This window comes from Equus przewalskii, chromosome 10 (genome assembly GCF_037783145.1).
Source record: "Equus przewalskii isolate Varuska chromosome 10, EquPr2, whole genome shotgun sequence".
In the NCBI taxonomy this organism is placed as follows: Eukaryota; Metazoa; Chordata; class Mammalia; order Perissodactyla; family Equidae; genus Equus; species Equus przewalskii.
This window is the reverse complement of record NC_091840.1, coordinates 43,940,299-43,960,480: the sequence shown is the minus strand read 5'-3', so window position 1 is coordinate 43,960,480 and position 20,182 is coordinate 43,940,299. Positions and strand designations below refer to the sequence as shown.

Sequence of the window (20,182 nt, the reverse complement as noted above, 5' to 3'; positions counted from 1 at the left end):
TGGCACATGGCAGATGCTCATTAAATATGAGTTGAATGAATGAGGAGGCAATTTCTACATTCTCCATTCTCAGGAGAGTATATGAGTCCAGGAAAATGGCCAAAAACTCATTCTCCACAATACTAAGATTCAGTTAAATTTAATTCATTCTATAGGTGTGTGATGATTCACAGACTACATGAAATTCTCAAAATACATGGAGTTAAAAAAAAAAAAAAACTATTCCTGGAAGAAAAATCCTCTCATCATTGAGTTTACTCATCATGACATGCTTTCAACCCGGGCAAGAAACAAAACACTTTGGAATGCACACTGGATCTGGATCTCCTTGGCTTTAGGTTTCTTATTGAAAGGAACAGTTAGGCTGAAATAATTCTATAAAGTCAGTCCCAATTAGTTGTAGAATTTCTTACGCAATGTTTTCAAGATAGTTTTTCCCTTAAAGGAATCACAAAAGTATTAAGTGCACGAAGCACAGAGAACATAAAAAAAGCATCATCTAACTGCATCTCTTAACAATTAGCAGTTTTAAAATTATATACTCACTGGCATAGCCAAGTGGGAGACTTAAATTCAGGAAAAATGCTTTCCAATGTGATAAAATAAGTTTACTCATAGAAAAGAACATTCCTTATTCTCTTTACTTGCTAAGTAAAGGCACGCCCGAAAAAAATGCACTGCACTCAAAGCTATGTGGCATGCCAACAGCTTACTTTTAGGTCCTAAAGTTAATATGTTGACCCTGCTATCTTTAATTTTAATTCTTTAATAAAGTGCCCTTATTTAAAAAGAAGCAATACTTTGGCTAGTGATAAGGGTTCTGGAGATAGGAAAACCTAGGTTCAAATCCAAGACCAGTTTTTGTCGTTTTTATTATTATCAGCTGAAAAAATATGCTATCTACCACCAATCCTCAAAAAAGTATGTAAAATAAACAGAGGATAACAACTAACAACTCTACTACCAGCAATTCCACTGTTAGGTATACAGAAACACTTTATAGGTGAAAATGTTCCCAGCTGGGGCCAGTCCCATGGCATAGCCATTAAGTCCAGCACGCTCAGCTTTGGCAGCCTGGGTTGACTGGTTCAGATCCTGGGCGCGGACTTACAACACTTGTCAAGCCATGTTGTGGCAGTGACCCACATACAAAATAGAGGAAGACTGGCACAGAAGTTAGCTCAGGACTAACCTTCCTCAAGCCAAAAAAAAAAAGAGGAAGACTGGCAAAGGATGTTAGCTCAGAGCAAATCTTCCTCCCCAGAAAAGAAAAAAAAAGTTCCCAGTAGCCTTTATATAAAGCTCTTAAAACAGTACCTGACACATAATGAACACTCTGTGTCAGTTATTAAAATTATTATTAATTAGCAAAAATTAGAAACAATGTCCAACTACAGAATAAATTGTGATAAAATCATACAATGTAATACTATACATAGCAAACGAACACAGCACAGTTAAATGTATCCATAGCTGAATCTCAAAGATAATGTTAAACAAAAAAACAGTTGCAAAATAACTATAGCTCCTACTATGAGTTGTTTAGGAACACAAACATACGTAGTAAAAACATATAGAGATTATGGGGAGGGAGAAAATGGAGTGCCATCCAGGGCTTCAACTGAACTGGTAATGATTATTTCTCAAAGTGGGAGACAGGCATGTGGGGGTCCGTTATATTTCCTAAAATTTTTTGAAAGAAGTGGATGGCCTAAAGGGAGCATAAGATTCAAAGATGAGAATGTATTTTCCATATGTTCAATATAGTTGTATACCAGATTCTCAAAAAAGAAGTAAAATTAAAAACAGCTAAGAGGATTAACAGGGGGGATACATACTACATTAGATCCATCCTAAAACACCAGAAGAGTAGTATGCATACCTTGCACTTAGGTAATTCCCCAGATCTGTTTAGCAATTAGAAGCTATAGGAAATACAATGGGGGCAAATTAACCACATTTCCTTACAAAGGCTGAACTAGAAACTCTTATTTCTGATACAAACTCATTCTTAAGCCTTAGCATTCTCCTCCTAACACTGTCACAATCCTTGTCAAAGGATCCCAAAGAAATGCTAGTTTCAAGAATTAAGGAGAATTTTTATAAATCACTAAAAAATAAAACAATCAATAACAAAATAAAACACCAAAAATTCACCAAATGACCAAGTTAGAGTTATGTATTTCAGTTAAGCTTTTAATGCTTTAAAAACATTATATACTTTAAGACGTAAGAGAGAGAATCTGGTAGTACCTATACCTGTCGCGTCTTCCATCTCGGGCACTGCTGTGACTGTAACTCGTACATAGTTTACTGAAGGAAACCAGTTTCAGATCAAGTTCATTTTCCAGCTGTCGAGCTTGTTTCCTCAGATCTTTAATAAAATTACAAAAGCAAATTAGATGCAAAAAGTCCAACAGCAGACATGAAAATCATAAAACTACTCTGAAGAAAACAAACAATGCAAATGATTACATAAATAAAAGTGTTCTAGGGGCCGGCCCCGTGGCCGAGTGGTTAGGTTCTCGCGCTCTGCTTCAGTGGCCCAGGGTTTCACAGATCCTGGGCGCAGACATGGCACTGCTCATCAAGCCATGCTGAGGTGGCGCCCCACACAGCACAACCAGAAGGACCCACAACTAAAATATACAACTATGTACTGGGGGCTTTGGGGAGAACAAAAGAAAAATAAAATCTTTAAAAAAAAGAAAAGTGTTATAAGGAGGAAACCAAAGACTCATCCAGGAAAGCAAACTGTCACTTATTTAAACTTCAGATGGGATAAGAAGGGGAGAGACAGTGGGAGACGCAAAATTTCAGCTTCATCCGCAAAACGGCTAGACAACAAATGTCCTAACATCCATGAAATTATTTCTATAGCAGTATCTAAAATTTCATAATTTAGAGGAAAGCAGAAGAAAATACAGATCACAAAGGAACTGAATATGGTTTATGATCAGCATTATATTAATTTACCAGCTATCTTTATGAAAAAGAAACCATCACTGCTTTTGTCAGAGATTTTCCTACCTCTTTACGTCCCAAAGCTTCATTAGGCTTAAGAAATTCTTTTTTTTTAAAGATTTTATTTTTTTCCTTTTTCTCCCCAAAGTCCCCCCTTCCCCACCCCCCTGGTACATTGCTGTGTATACTTAGTTGTGAGTCTTTCAACTTGTGGCATTTGGGACGCCACCTCTGCGTGGCTTGATGAGTGGTGCCACATCCGCGCCCAGGATCCGAACCAGCGAAACCCTGGGCCGCCACAGCAGAGAGCACAAACCTAACCACTTGGCCACAGGGCTGGCCCCAGGCTTATGAAATTCTTAATAGTAGAATGACTTAGTGATTGAGCATAAAGAAAAAATAAATAATCATACAAAAAGACAAAAATATTGTCTTTCAATGAGTTTACCGAAAGAAATTTGGAGAGGCTGAAACTAACAATAAACAACATGCTACTAACAAGGTCAAACAAGTATGACAGAAATAAGAGGATAAGTTTTAAAAGAACAGAAGTAAACAAGCAAGCAGAGAAACTGGTATGGTAGTTTGGCATCTAAGTGGTTGAGTGAGAGAAGCCACAGTCCAGAAACCCACATCTAGATGTGAGTACTCTCGTTCATGGTGAAGCAAGGTGCAAATAAACGGGCTGAAATATAGGAAGGAATGATGTAGGAATGATGTAAGGATCGCATCTGTCTGGAATAACGAATGCAAAACGTTATTTCAACATACTTATCAAGAACCAAAAGCAGAAAGCAGACTAACACAGTGAAGAACATTTGTCCAGAGACCCTATCTCAGAATCTCAGCTCAGCCTAAAGTTCTGAGATTCTGAGAACTGGCTCTGATTTACTGACAATCTACGAACCTCGGCTTTTTGTTTTTTAAACCCCTACCTTCGGGGGGTTTTTCTATGTATTAGTAATCATGCGTTTAAAGCACCTGGCACAGACTAGGTTGTCAGTAATAAGCTTCTATAATTACTATAGCATGGTGTTTCAAAAAACCATAGCCTAACGACGAGTATTAAAGTTACCAATAGCCACTTCTACATAGTTTACATAATTTAAAAATATTTTCTAGCTAGTACACACATTTCAAATAGGCACTTCAATACATGTTCAAACTGTAAGCACGCTTTTCTGTAACTAGTAACTGACTTTCTAACAGAAAACATCAAGTAAAAGTTATTTTAAGAAGTCTAAGAGGCAAGTATGGATGAACTTAGAATTAAGTTTCTTAGACCAAGTGTCTGATAGTGACAATATTGTTATTTGTGATGGGTGTCCAGAGGCTTCAGTGCGTAGCAATAGGAAATAGGTTAACAGGGGAAAGGGATTTGGAGAGCAGTTTCCATGGAGCAGTAAAGGAAACAGACAACTGAAAGGGAAAGGTGAGCCTTCTCTGATCTTTGTTCATCATCAAGGCCCAGGAATGAGTTTTACGCGAGTCCAATTTATCGGACCATTATTTTCAGGAGTTAAACAAACGGACTCGCCAAATCACAAGACAGTTTTTTGGTAGAAGAGCTACAGCAAATGCAATAATTAGAATCCACACTGGTTCTCCCAACTTTCTCTCTTTAACAAAACCGATGGCCAGAGCAAAGGCAAAGTTTCCTCTGCCTTCAAAAGCCGACTCGACACCCAATCCTCGAAGTCGTAGCCTGAAGCTGCCAAGGGGACCCAGTCAGAGACATTCCACTCATGCAATTCGCCTCGGTGGACCGGACTGACAAGTTCCTCCTTTCGCTTTTCCTGCCCAGTAGTCCGACAGTGACCTCAACTCTCAGGCGCTGCTCCCCCCACTCGCCCGGGCTCGGATCTTCTCGCTCAACACTGGCTTCCTCGCAGAGTTCTCAGCCCAAGCCACTTCGTCCGCGTTCCGCTACCCCCTCAACCCAGTTCTCCCCCGGCCACTCAGGCCCCTCTTCCCCTCGGTGCCCGCTCAGCCCCTCTGCCCCAGCCCTGCCCCAGGTCCCGCTGCCTCTCAGGCCAGCCCCCTGCCCCGGACCGTCCGGGCTCCTCGGCCCCCAGGCCCGGGCTCCCTCTAGAGCAGCCCCGCCCCTCAGCACCCCGCCCCGGAGGCCTGGCTCTTGCCTCCGCTGCCTCCCTCAAGCCCCGTCCTCACTCAGGCCCTCGCCCCTTGACCAGATCCACCCGAGGCCTCGCCCTCACCTTCCCAGTAATTGCTGGTTCCTGCCGCCATCTTTGTTGCCCAACGTCAGTGGGGATAGGAGAGCCGAGACGAGGCGAGCCACAGAATCACCTCTGAACCTTCTTCCGCCCGGGCGCCAGGGCCGATGGGATACGTGAGCTTCCGCAGACACCGCCCCCTGGCGGGCGAGCCGTCATTTTACAGCTGTGGAGGAGCGAGGCTGAAAACTTCAGCTTTAGCGCCTGACGCTCTCCCTGAACGTCTGTCACTGGTGTATATATCCGCTCTCTGCGCTCTCAGCTCGGTTTATCCCATCTCGGCAGGGGCCTACTTGACTGAGAAGAAAGTCATCCTCAGACCCAACGTCCTGTTTCCGTCACCTTCTCTCAAATGTAATTTCCCTTCTGAGTTAGAGGCGCTTTTTTTTTTTTTGCTATGGAGTTATACGAATTCTTTACATATTTTGTATATTAACCTCTTATCAGGTGTATGATCTGCAAATATTTTCTCCCGTAGGTTGCCTTTTCATTGTGTTGATAGTTTCCTTTGCTGTGCAGAAGCTTTTTAGTTTGATGTAGTTCCACTTGTTCATTTTTGCTTTTTGCCTTTGCTTTTGGAGTCAGATCCCCAAAAATCATCGCTAAGACCAATGTCAAGGAGCTTACTGCCTATATTTTCTTCTACGAGTTTTGTGGTTTCAAGTCTTACTTTCAAGTCTTTAACCCATTTTGAGTTAATTTTTGCATATGATGTAAGATAGTGGTCTAGTTTCATTCTTTTGCAAGCGGCTGTCCAGTTTTCCCAACACCGTTTGCTGAGGAGATGGTCATTTTCCCATTTTTTTTAAAGATTGGCCCCGAGCTAACATCTGCTGCCAATCTTCTTTTTTCTTCTTCTTCTCCCCAAAGACCCCCAGTACATAGTTGTATATTCTGGTTGTAGGTCATTCTGGCTCTGCTATATGGGACACCGCCTCAGCATGGCTTGATGAGCAGTGCTAGGTCCGTGCCCAGGATCCCAGCCAGGGAAACTCTGGGCCCTGGAAGCCGAGAGCACAAACTTAGTCACTCGGCCACAGGTCGGCCCCATCCCACTGTATATTCTTGACTCCTTTGTCATACGTTAATTGACCATATATGTGTGGGTTGATTTCTGTGCTTTGTATTCTGCTCCCTTGATCTATATGTCTGTTTCTATGCCATTACCATACTGTTTTGTTTACTGTGTCTTTGTAATGTAGTTTGATGCCAGGGGAGTGATGTCTCCAGCTTTGTTCTTCTTTCTCAAGATTGCTTTGGCTATTCAAGATCTTTCATGGTTCCATACAGATTTTAGGAATGTTTGTTCTATTTCTGTGGAAAATGCCATTGGAATTTTGACAGGGATTACATTGAATCTGTACATTGCTTTGGGTAGTATGAATTTTTAACAATATTAATTCTTCCAATCCATGAGCACAGAATATCTTTCCGTTGATTTGTGTCTTCTTCAGTTTCTTTCGTCAGTGTCTTATAGTTTTCAGTGTACAGGTCTTTCACCTTCTTGGTTAAATTTATTCCTAGGTATGTTAATCTTTTTGATGCAATTGTAAATGGGATTGTTTTCTTAATTTCGGTTTCTGATAGTTTGTTGTCAGAGCCAGAGGCTCGTTTCTTCCCAAGACCAACCCCTTCATCCTCCTTCTGCCTGTGCTTCATTATCCCACTGTTTCTGGCATATGTGCTCCTCTTTTCCCCCGGCTGCCTTTTCCTCTACTATACAGTAGTTATAGTCCCAGCCCTCTTTCCTTTCCAGTTACCAAATCTAGACAATATGTGCCAGCTGCTTCCATGTGCTCCCATCCTGACCCCTCTACCTGTTAAAATCTGCTGTCCAAACCCACGCTTTGTAGATACATACGTTATCACAGTCTACTTGTGTCCATATTTTACCAGTTCTAGAGTAGTGTGGAAACCTTACCTCCTGTAAAATCCCTTTACTCAATTCCATTATAATTGTCTTTAATATTTCCTCTACGTTCACTGAGAACCACATCAGATAATATTATAATTTTTGCTTCAACTGTCAAACAGAATTCAAAAGGAAAAGGAGGGGCCAGCCTGGTGGCACAGTGTTTAAGTTCGCATGCTCTGCTTCAGTGGCCTGGGGTTCACCGGTTCGGATTCCGGGTGCAGACTTACGCACCGCTTGGCACACCATACTGTGGTAGGCATCCCACATATAAAGTAGAGGAAGATGGGCATGGATGTTAGCTCAGGGCCAGTCTTCCTCAGCAAAATGGGGAGGATTGGTGGCAGATGTTAGCTTGGGGCTCATCTTCCTCAAAAAAAAAAAAAAAAAGGAGAAGGAAAGCTGACTGTATTTACCCATATTTTACTCTTTCCATTGTTCTTTCTTCCTTCCTGATGTTCCAAGCTTCCTTTCATATGATTTCCTTTCTGTTTCAAGAACTTCCGTTAGCCATTTTTCAAAGAGTAGGTCAGTTGGAGACAAATGCTATTAATTTTCCTTCATTTGAAAATGTCTTGCTTTCCTCTTTGTTTCTGAAAGATATTGTTGCTAGATATAGAATCTGGGGCTGATGATTTATTTTCAGCACTTGAAACATGTGCCAATTCCTCTGGCCTCTACAGTTTCTGATGAGAAATTGGCTATTCTTTTTTCTACTATAGCTAAGGTATCCTTTCTCTCTCACTGCTTCCAAAACCTTTTCTGTAGTTTTCATAAGTTTGATTATGATGTATCTTAGTGTAGATTTATTTGTTTTTTTTTTTTTTCCTGTTTGGAATTTACTCAGCTTCTTGAATTTGAGGTTTATGTCTTTTGCCAAATTTGGGAAATGTTCAGCCATTATTTCTTCTAATACTTTTTTCTGCCTCATCTTCTCTCTCCCCTCCTTCTGGAACTCCGATGACATGAATGCTAGATCTTTTGTTATAGTCCTGCATATCCCTGAGGCTCTACTAATTTTTTTCAGTCTATTTTCTGTTGTTCAGATAGGGTAGTTTCTACTGTTCTGTTTTCAAGTTCACTAACAGGCATGTCGGTCCTCTGTCCCCTCTGTTCTACCGTTGAGCCCATCACTGAATTTATTTCAATCATTGTATTTTTCAGATATAAAATTTCCATTTGTTTCCTCATTATATCTTCTATTTCTTTGCTGACACTCTTTTTATCAATTATTTGTAATTGCTCATTAAAATATTTTTATTATATCCTTGTCAGATAATTCCAACATCAGTGTCATCTTGATGTTGGCATCTGTTGATTGCCTTTTTTTGTTCACATTGAAATTTTCCGGGTTCTTGGTATAATGAGTGATTATTTATTATATCCTGGATATTTTAAATATAATAAGACTCTGCATCTTATTTAGATCTTCTGTTTAATCAGAACTCCTCTGACACTGTGCTGGTAGGGGAGGTGAGGAACAGCCTTGTTACTACCAGGTGGGAGTGGATGTTCAGGCTCTCCCTTGGCCTCTGTAGATACCTGGGGTTGGGGGTGCCTTATTACTGCTCCGCATATGGTCTCCACTGACACCATGGTAGGTGGCCTCATTACCACTGTGTGTGCTGGAAATCCTGGCTTCCCACTTGGCCTTCTTTGACACCACGCAGGCAGTGGGGAGGGGTGCATGATTATGGCCTGGTGAGCATGGAGTCTAGGCTCCCCACTCAGCCTTTGCTGGCAGGGGGTAGAGATGGGCCTCAGTTTTTTCTGTGGCATTTGGCTGGAGTAGTGCAATTATTGTCTAAAAGTATTCTGTCTTGGTAGCCTATCCCTTCCTGGTTCTTTCGGTAGAGAAGTCTTTTCTTTGGGCTTTTTTTATCTGTATCCTTTGGCATTTTGGGGTTGCCAGTTTCTCCAGCACCAATTGTGGGATATATGAGGCAAAAAGAAAACCCAGGGAGCTCACTACCATGTCGTCCCTTGGATCCTGAGGTCCCTAGCTGGTCTGCCTTCTCTCCACCTTTCTGAGTCTCTATATTTATGTATAGATATAATGTATGAGTTTTTTGCTGTGCTTAGTGGAATAGAAGAGAAATACATCTACTCATTTTGTCCGAACCAAAAGCCTCCATTTAATTTTTTAATAGACTTTAATTTTCTGCCAAAATTCATCTTGTCTTCTACTTTCTTGAATTTACTCCTCACCATTAAAGTTTCTGATTTGTAATAGAAAAATCTGTATTTCCTGTGGGACTGTTTCTAATTTTTTTTCTTGATCTTTCATCGTTTGATATGTCTTTTGATAATGAGTAACTTTTGATTGGATGCTGTATGTAATAGATTAAAATCTGTAGTCATCATTTGGGGTTCTTCTTCTTCCAGGGACAGTTTACTGCTGCTTCGTGCAGGCAGTTCAGCGTGGGGCACATCAGCTTACTCCAGTACGGGGTGGAACTAATATCAAGCGGGAGTCTACGTTTGTAAAAACTGGTCTGTTTCTGAGTAGCCTTTACTTCTAATGGAAAGCCTGTTTACCACGCCCCCTTCCTTGATAGGTGCTGAACTCCTATTTTCCCCCATCCAGTGATACCGCACAGAGCTTCTCCTTGGGTTCTCTGCCTCTTCCCTGGACTCTCTGCTACTAGGCGTCTCTACCTCTTAGTCACCACTTAGGAATCAACACATGCCTCCAGGTGAAAACTACTGTGATGTTCACCCCTGAACTGCCTTTGCTCTAGGATCTTCACCCCATGAGTCCTTGGTACCTTAGTAGCTCTCCTTCAGATAGGTTTTGTTTTGTTTTTATCCAGCTTTTCTAATTGTTCTTGACGGGAAGTTCTTTCTCTTTCCAGCCAACACAGCCATAGCTGGAAGTGGAACTAAATTATCTTATTTTTAATTTCCCTGTATATTATTTTGTATTTTCCACATACACAATCATTTCTACAAATAGTGACAAATTTATCAATATTCCTATCTGTTATTTATATTTTCATGCTTCATGGCTAAGATATGTTCTGTCAGTGGCTGCAAAGTTCAGGTCCTGGGTGGGGGTTTTTTGTTTTGTTTTGGTGATAGGGAGGCGTTGTAAGTGCTCCAATTTTTGCAGTTCTCATTTATCTTGCTGGACTCTTTAATTTCCCTCTTTTGCTTCTTAACTCTTTCATCACTTGGTTGTCAAAGGGTGCTTCTTTCTTTTTCACTTTTTTCCTTCACCAGCAAGTCTGTGTTTCAAAGACTGCTCCTTTCAATCACCTGCCCCTTTACATTGTGCTCACTTTGAAGCCCTTTTCCTGGAGTTTGTGCTCTGATCGCCTTGGACATGTTTCTAGACCATTCAGACTTAAAGTGGACTTAGCATTTCTGGCAGTAGTTTGACTACCTTTAGAGGGATGCCTTTCCCTGGCATCCCTCCTGGGTCTTTCTTGCCTTTATCCCCGTCTCCCTATTCTTCACAAAGCCTTGCACTGGGGTGGGGATGGGACAGGAATATGAGAGTACATGCTAAGATTTGGTGATTTTTTCTCATTTTATTCAGTTACTTTGAAGTTTCAAAATCTCTGACTTCAAGTTACGCTCAAAGTGTGGTTTCTGTACAGACTTACTTTTTCCTTCTTGTTTTTCATGTTATTTTGCAATGAAATATTGGGAGACAGGTAGCTTAGTTAGACAACCAATGTTTTCAGCTACCTGGAAGTTCACCTTCATTCCTGACAGATACGTTCAATATAGAATTCCATGTTGGAAGTTATTTAATGTTTTCTCCAGCACTTTCAAAGTATGATTTCCCTTGTACTCTGGTTTCCCTTGTTGGAAGTGAGTCTGATCTCTTAGTCTAACTGCTGATCCTTTGAAGTTAATTTCTTTTCTAACCTCTTTACATCTTTTTTTCTCTGTCTTTGGGGCTGAGCAGTTTCACCGATGTGTCTATATGTGCATGTTTACTTTTTCTTGCTTGGATTGAGCTTTTTTCATCTATAGATATCATTTATCAATTTTGGAAAATTCTGTCATAGTCTCTTAAAATAGTTTTCCATGTTCCATCCTTTCTCCTCTTTCCCTCTAGAACTCTGACCATCAAACATGTGTTAGCCTTTTTATCCTCTCCTTCATATTTTCTCTCTCTACATTTTTACCCTCTCCTTTGTATTTTCTACCTTTTTCCTCTGTGCTGCATAAGAGAGAATTTCTATGGATCTATCTTCTAGTTCCTGCCTCCCTGTGTCCAATCTGCCATTACAACTATGCATTTTAGTTTCTGTACTTTCATTTCCAGAAGTTCTATTATTTTATAGTTTTCTGTGATAGTCTGAGGTTTATCTTCTATCTCTTTGAAAACAGTATATTTGTTTTACAGTGCTTGGTAATATCATAATGTGAAATCAGTGAACTTTCTCTGCTTTCTTATGGGTGGTGTCTTATTTCTCTACATGCTTGGTTATCTCTGTCCATATTTGGTCATTGCCCTTGAAAAATTGTGAAGTCTCTTTCAAATCTAAGATGGAGATACCTTCCACTAGAGAAGATCTGAGTTTAAACTCAATCACCTACAAGTAGCAACACACGGCTTGACAGGTGGATCACCCAGGCTATGCACACTTGGCTAGGTTCTAGACATCATATTTCCTATGTCCAGTCCCTTTCAAATGTGCTCTGTTCAAGTTCTGCTAATAGAAAACTGTATATACAATTCTTCCTCTTTTGCCCTCCCAACACCCATATCCTCCATGTAAAAACCCAGAAGCCAACTCTATATTATCGTTGCAACTTTTCTGTAAATCTAAAACTATCCTAAATTTTTTTTTAAAATCTAGCCATTCAGTCATCCAATTCAGCCATTACCATCATAAGCCCACTATCCATCTATCCCATTCCCTAACTATCTTTAGGATCAATTGTTCTGGGCACCTCACATCTTTCAAACACTAAATCAAAAGCCTGTTTGATCTTGAAAAACTCTATGAGGAACCATATAATACCTAATAAGTGACAATAATAATTACAAACATTGGAATAGCTTCAAATATTTGGAACTAGTGGTTCAGATCCAGCAATCTAGACCCTCCTTATGACCCCTTCTCTTCGGCTCAATCTCAGTGACCATCATAGAATATAATCTATGTTATAATGATTCCCTTTGATCTGAAATCTCTTTCCACATGTTCCATTTTAAATTTCTCCCCCTGCTGCTTTTATTTTCCATCTACAACTTGGACTATATCATGACCTCTTTATATTGCTTCTAACTGAATTAATGAATTGTCTTTGCTGAATTTGAGGCATCTGTCTCAATATATTCCCACTTCCAATTATCACACTTTCAATCTCATCAATCTTCTCGCCCTCCTGTCTTCAATCTTCTAGGCTGGCCTCTAAACTTGAACAACTTTCTATCCCAGTTCTTGTTTGTCTCGTCTTCTACATTTGTTTACACAGTTAATACGGAGTAGGATTCCATCTGACTCCAGACAAAATGTCAAAGAAATAACAGCTTGTTCTTAACATTCTACTGATTAACGTAGGTAGAAATTGTGATATTAAAGTTAAAATTGGGCTTTATATGCTGATTTCATTGTTTTTAAATTGTGGGTAATGATTAAGGATGTACTTATCTGAGGTTTGCAATAAATAGCGTAGAATTACTTGGCATTCTAACTGCATGTGAGAATAAGAGATGAAGACCTAACACGATGGCATTTATTCATAACTGAGTAGTGTATTAGCATTTAGCATCATGTTTACTTTGTTGAGAACACTCAGCTCCTAGAAATCTGAAAAACAAAACATAATCAGTAGATTACTGTTTATGATACAAACCAAAAGGTTCTTGATTCAGTATGAGAAAACTCCTGTCAAAATTCAGGAAAATATTTCAGACATTGGGGGAAAAAGAACCATATCACTGTTTGGAGTTCCTGCAGCACTTAAATAAGGCTGCTTTCACTGAATAAGCATAAATACAACCTAATTTCAATTAAAAACAAATATGAAGCATTTGGCACAAATTTTTAAAACTTTTCTGACATGCTAGACAATCTACAGAATCACATAACGGAAAATTTCATAGCTTTTTTTTCCTTAAGTATTCATGTCTAAGGATTTATCCTAAATTAAAAGGACCACCTGTAAACAGATCTTTGTTTGTACATATATTCGCTGACATAACTTTCTTTCAAGAGGATCAGAAAACAGCAAATGAAGGAAAATGATGCTGATTACCACAGGCATTCAACTCGGAGTCAAATATCACTTTAGACCCCTTCCTAACATCATTTCATTTAATTACCACTATAATCCTATCAGGAATGTTAAGAAACTTGCACAATCCAAGATCACGTAGGTAGCAAGTGGCAGAGCCCAGAATCAATCACAGACTGGCTTAACTCCAAAGTCCATGCTCGAATCTCTATGCTCTACTTCCTCTACCCCAGAGACTTTTTTAGAGGAACCAATCACTACAGAAATACGGCTTATTCCCATTTCTCTTTCTCCAGTCTGGACTGAGTTCTCTGTCAGGAGAGCCCACATTTCTTATATAACTTTGCTTTCCCAATTCCCATTAGAGCAGCAGTATCAACAAATTATGGCTAAATGAAAAAAGGATATTGAATTCATCACCACTGTGCCTAAAGTGTCAGGACACAGTACTCTAACTGGGCTCATCTGGAAATTTTTAACAAGTTTGAAACAGGTACATAAACGTTTCAACGGCTAGTTTTGTGGTGTTCATTGTGGAATGATTGGACTTTAATCAATCTAGCCGAGCTACAAACAGAAAAGAGAACTGTGGCCACTATATGATGTGATTATTTCAGAAACACAGCTTTCTTTGGAGTCAGTTCATGAAGACAAAAGCACTCTACAGGTGACACCCTGTTCCAAGTCTGGTACCATTTTTCCCCTAGTATAGGTAGAAAAACTAAATATATAACTTTCAAATTGGAACAATAACTTTTCCTGGTCTATTGCTTTTGAAAAAAGATTATGAGACAAAACACAAAGAAAGACAAACATCATAAAATAACTTTTATACAGGATTAGTAGATCTGTTTACATATAAAAAACAGAAAGGAACTCATTACAGTTAGATTTCACATAAATTACACAGATTGACTTTTTAAAACTACTATTAACTTCATGTAAAGTCCCTTTTAAAAATTTCATTTTGAAGGCACAGTGCATGAAACAAACCAAAGACTGAAGCACTTGAGATGAATGAGTGTTGGGCACCTCGTATAAATAACTATAGATTGTTCTGGAGCCAGGGAATTCTGAAAAAATGGAGAGGTGAAAAGTTGATTTTTAATCTGAGCATAAAAAAATATCATTAGGTCATACCTCCAGAAAATCTGCAGCATGGCAGCAAAGAGTGTAGCTAGTCCACTCATGTTATGCCATTTATAAAAGACATAATCATACATATTTACATAATTTATATCCAATTGCCTTAAAATGGTAGCCTACTTTCAAATTTCATAATATATTCTGTCTAATCAAAATCAAGTAGGACAATATTTTGAAAGTCAAGTGGAAGATTAATTATTGCTACAAATAGGAGAAATGTGTGTTGGGAGATATTTCCTCATGAACTGAAAATCCAAGTTCAGTAGACATTAATAAGGGCCCCAGTCACCCCAAAAAAATCTGCTTTATTTAAAACAAATCAGAAACTCAAAGATTTATCAAAAAATTCCTAGATAGAAAATCACTGAAAGTCAACCATAGTGGAATTTTTTGTAGTGACAATAAAGTTGCTACTGTTAAAAACAATTCCATCAGAGAACCATAACATAGGGCACTATTACAGCATTCATAGCCAAGAAGCTTTTAATACAGCAGGGACAAAACCTGGCACAAGTGCATTCCTGGCGACAAGATGATAAAACTATTTACTGCTGAGAATAAATGGAAATGGAGGAGCAGGTCATGGTTACTGAGTAACCTCATGTTAGCTCAGAAACAGAATAAGCTCAGGCATAAGCACTACCTTTTATTTATTTGTCAACTCAGAATTAATTTTAAGTTCAATACTCATTAATTCAGCAAATTCCATTCAGGAGAAAGTTACCAAAGATTAACCAATTAATCACATTGAGCCAAATATACATTATGTTTCCTTTCTGGAGGATGACAAGGTCCCAAAGCAAATTCCTGCCAATGAGAATTGCAAGCATTCCCCAAGTGGATGGGATCCCAATTACTACACAAGTGTTCAGCAAAATATATCAAAACCAAAAGGTCTTTCCTTCTGAAATTAACTTGAGTTCATCTTACTGAATTGCATAACCAGTACATATACACACATAGGCAGACACTTTGAACATTACCTACTCAATCACTTTGCTCTTATTAAGGAGCTGGGAGGGAAGAAGGCTTAAACTGATCACCAGGACAAAAAACATGCCTTGTGAGTAAAGAAAGGCACAACTCAGACTTGGGCAAATTTCTTAATACTGTGATACTTACTTGCCTCCATGACTCCAAGGAAATGGAAAGTCTCTAGGAGAAACACTCAAGAAATGCATTCCCCATCTCATATGGCTTCAATGCCTTAAGCAGTTAATGTGGCCTAACATTAGATTAGATCCACAAATAAAAGATAAAGCAGGGCTGAGAACACAGTCTTAGTAGTCATGATCCTGTACATTCTTTTAATAGGTATCAGGCTGAGAAGGCCTTGTTTTCCAGAGCAATGCATTATTTAGAATTTCATTAAAGAGTCAAGATTTATAGCAGAATTTGGTTTTCCATTCAGGACAAAATTACTAAAAGAACTATGTGTATGTTCATTTCTAAAAAAGTTTCACACATGCTTAAAAGGTATGGAGCCCCAGCCACTGTGATGTACAATTGAAGATACGTTTAATTCATGAGAGAAATGAATTTAAAAGGCATCCTCTAGTGAAGACCAATGCTAATTAAGTAAAGGCTGTCATACCAACTTTGTTTCATTTCTACCTGCAACATCCCAAGCAGGGCCAGCCACTCACAGGCGCTTTTTTGGTTTTCTGACTTTGCACTCAAAAATAAAGCTGAAAAGAGCAATACCACCACATAATCTCCTTAAAGAAAATGTAAAGTACTATTAGGAGAAATTAAATCATGTATATTTCATTAAGTATTACCACCCCGCAAACCATTTTATGTATGTGGTGGGGTCAGAGTAGGGTAGAAAGGGCTCAAAATTTAGAGTTGTTAATAACAGGATTAATACCAGAATGGCTTAACCTTAAACCACCCAAATTCATCACAGATACTAACAAATGGCATGACCTCATTATCTCTGCTAAACCAAATCTCTTTTTATAAAGCCACTTTGGGTGCATTCCTCACAAAATTTGGTGGAATGATCTTGGTGGGTGGTAAAGCACTCCATCAAGGCTTTGGGATGACTGATACATTAATGGATATAGAGTACAATTTGAAAAGATGAGAGCACGTTTTTTGACTCCCTGATTTAGCACACGTTCAGCAGCAAGTTGGCCTTAAAACATTCAAAGGTATTAAACAGATCATTGGTAAGACTCAGACTTACAAAAAACCATCATTTCCATTGAATAGCATGATATTATAGACACAATAAAATGCAAATCTTTCAGGTCTATGCAATAACCTGACTGGCAGTGAAGACGACACTTTCTCACCACAGTGTTGTATCACATGGAAGTCCACAGTTTGCTTTTTTTTTTTTAATAGAGGGAGCCATATTTAAAGCCATGCTTTCAACTGAACTTTTAACTCCACTGGTTGATCAAAAAGAAACTATCAAATGAAACATTAGGACAAAGAACCCAAACCCTTGTAGAGGTCTATTTGAATTAGACTGGCCAAGCTATTTCAATAAAGGTATGCTATTACAGGGTGTAGGCTTGGGCTGGAGTATGAACTGTAGATATTTTGTGTTCAAATGTAGGTTAAGAATGTGCAAGTAGGTCTCTTCCACGCTTCCAGATACTTTCAGTAGAATTCCGATTTTGTAGATTACTGGGTCATCTGAAAACCATAAATGTACATCATAGAAAAAGGTTCAAATTTAGGAAATATTAAAGAATTAGGCATTCCTAGAATAAACTAGTGCTTCACAGATAAAAGCAGCAGCACCTGTGGGTTTTCACCAAGTTAAAAGATAGGCAACATGAGTTTTAGCTTTTGCTAGATCTCCCTCTCAGCTCCACTCAAATGGACACTTAGATCTTTTACAACAAAGTCAACAAGTTCTCCCTTAAAATGGGGATATTTAGAACTTTGCTCAACCTTACAAGAGAGGTAGTGAAATCCTACTTAGAGCACAGCCCACCAGTTCTGATCTAGCCTTGGACAAGTAGAAAGCCAAATGTGGAAGCCCATTTATTCATTTCCTAATATATATTTAATAATCAATTCAGCCTCCATTAAACCTGAATAATAAGAGAAACTCCAGCTATTTAATAACTAGAGAAAAGTACTCCTCAGTAGGTTGAGAAAACCTTGAGTTTTTAAAGCTTTATGTCAGATTCTGACTGCTGTCCCTGCCTTAAGTTTCTGGATTCTTTTGGCCATTTAAAATAAAGAAAAAAAGCCAAAGCCACTAGTAACACCTGATGTGCAAAGTACCACACCCACTAGTTGGCTTTTATGCAGTTACAACATAAGCTCCAAACAACTCATCTTAAATTAAAAAGAAAAACAAAGTGGCTGTCCCATTTCTGCTGCATAAATAGAAAGCAGATTTTTTTTTTTTAAAGTATGAGTACTTTAAGGAGGGGAAGTTCAAAACTGCCAGCCAAATTCACAGAAAATACAAATTTAGCAAGTTAACTTCCCAAAGCTCTTCGAAGAAGCAAGATAGTCTCTCTTCTTAATGCAGTGTCTCCCAAAAGGAACTGTAATTTTGCCTGGAACTTATGCTGGGAGATACGTAAGGTGTGTGTTTCAATGTTTGCTAGAATATAATGTTTCCTCTTCAGTGTCCGTTTCATCCTGGAACTCATGGCTTAAGAGGGACTTCTTGGAGCCAGTTGACATCATGCGAATTTCATCTTCATACTCATCGTGATGCTGCCTGAGCCGATGAAAGCCATCCTTGTGCCTGTTAGACTTGATTGAGCAGATGCACCAAATAATGCCAGCTGTGAGGATCAATGCCGACATGGTGGCACCTGCCAAACAAAACCATGTGAGTATATTCGACTTTAAGGATATAAATAGGCAGCTGCTTACAATAGCACTTTTTATAATACGCCCTTCATTTATTTTATTTTTATTTCATGCACTTAGAAATAACCTCTTATTATTACTGAAGTAATACTTGTATAGTACGCAAAATTAGAAAAATAGAGATAAGCAAAAATACCAAAAACCCTACATCACGTTTCCATTACCCAGAGATCATTTTAATAACCCTAGTGCATATTTTTCCAGACCTTTGTGTATGTATTTTTGTATGTGCATGTGTATGTATTTTTTCTTTTACCACAATGAAATCAAACTGTTTATTATTCTGCAACCTGCTGTTTATCAATCAATAAGTTCTACTTTTCCTTTCCAGTAAATTTTCATCTCATCCAAAATCTCTCATTTACTTAAAATATTTGTACATAGGTTACCAGAATAAGAGTCTTAGTAACAGAAAATAATAATAATAAAATCATAATAAAAACTAAGTTCATGACAGCTAATGAGCGGCAGAGCCAGATTTAGACCACGGCTGAATCCTAGCTCCTGTGTTTCTAACCACTACATTATTCACACTTTATGTGGTTCAAACTAGGAACTCTTCACTTTAAACACCACAACAGGCTCTGTGATTTGACCATGTTTCCAATATACCACTCTCTCTTAACTAAAGATCTCTTCCCCACACACCCTGTAATAAAATTTGGTTATTTTGCATCAAGTCCAAGTTGCATTTAGAAATGAACCAAAGTTCTTTGTGTCAAAAAAGATACAATACAGCCGAATATTTATTATTTTATCACATATTTTTTTCTTTCTAACCTTTCAGTATTTCAAGCTATGACACACATTAACCCTGGAGAAAACAAGTATTTCCTCCTCCCAGGATCTTGGAAAAACACAACTAATATAAGTCAAAGCCCAAAAGACTTATGATCTTAACATAAAGCAAATGATTCATTCAGTCAACAACTCTTCATTAAGACCCACTACATGTCAACCATGGCTCTAGATGCTGGCAATGAAGATAAACTCCCTGTTATCCCAGAGCTTATGTTTTAGTGGGAGAGATCGAATATAGACAAATAAATGACTAAATACAAAATATAATATCAGGGAGTGATACATGCTCTAATGGGAAAAAAGTGGGGTGGAGATGGTGACAGGGGTACTATCTTAGCTAGGGTGATCAGGAAATGCCACTCTGTGGAGGTGACATTTGAGTACAGACCTGAAAACATGAGTGGGAAAGCCATGAGAACATCTAGGAGGACAGTGTTCCAGGAAAATTACGTTTAGATAATGAGACATTAGAAGAAAAGTGATTAGCTTCAAGTGATTATTGAGGTGATCCACTCTCAAACTGAAATGTTTTTAACTGGTTTTAACTTTAACTTCTAAAAATTTATATTTCTTTACCTGATACAGTTACCACAAGCTCCCGCGGCAAACCAAATATCCGGTTATCTGTGTCAAAGACTATTACCACAGAACTAGCTGCATCATGATGCACGAAGACCTGGAAGGATAGAGTGCAAGAATTATGAAAAAGCTTACTTAAGGCATATTGTATTCCTGTTATATTCCTAGGGCCTTTATAACAAACCAAGGAGATGATTCACTGTCATTTAAAGTAGACAAAATGCTATGAACATATCCCTTTTGCTGCCAAAGGACAGAAAGATAACAAGATTTCAAAATCAAGAGGTGGTCACATTTTTTATTTCTTTATTCTCCACAAGAACAAGAGTTACAAAATAAAATGGAAGTACTCATTTTTGTGTGTGTGTGTGGAAGACTGGCCCTGAGCTAACATCTGTTGCCAATCTTCCTCTCTTTTAGGTGGGATGCCGCCACAGTGTGGCCTAAGGAGCAGTGCTAGGTCTGCACCTGGGATCTGGGTCTGTGAACCCCG

The 20,182-nt window shown here is 38.8% G+C and overlaps 2 protein-coding genes across 5 annotated transcripts in view; both read right to left on the bottom strand.

Moving 5' to 3' along the window:
• GOSR1 (golgi SNAP receptor complex member 1) overlaps nt 1–5,565 on the bottom strand; it is a 52,380-nt gene extending 46,815 nt beyond the window's left edge. The window contains exons 1-2 of one of the 4 annotated variants that reach the window (XM_008526830.2): nt 5,181–5,565; nt 2,254–2,374 (exon numbers count right to left, since the gene is read on the bottom strand). In XM_008526830.2, coding sequence (XP_008525052.1) covers nt 2,254–2,374; nt 5,181–5,211 — 152 coding nt within the window. In that variant the 5' untranslated portion in view covers nt 5,212–5,565. The remainder of the gene's footprint in view (nt 1–2,253; nt 2,375–5,180) is intronic. The other 3 variants (XM_008526831.2, XM_070562839.1, XM_070562838.1) reach the window with 3 other exon arrangements.
• Nucleotides 5,566–14,126: 8,561 nt separating this feature from the next.
• Nucleotides 14,127–20,182, bottom strand: part of CPD (carboxypeptidase D) — a 65,365-nt gene continuing 59,309 nt past the window's right edge. Inside the window, exons 20-21 of the mRNA XM_070562837.1 lie at nt 19,687–19,786; nt 14,127–18,251 (exon numbers count right to left, since the gene is read on the bottom strand). Of these exons, the coding sequence (XP_070418938.1) occupies nt 18,025–18,251; nt 19,687–19,786 (327 nt within the window). The 3' untranslated portion in view covers nt 14,127–18,024. The remainder of the gene's footprint in view (nt 18,252–19,686; nt 19,787–20,182) is intronic.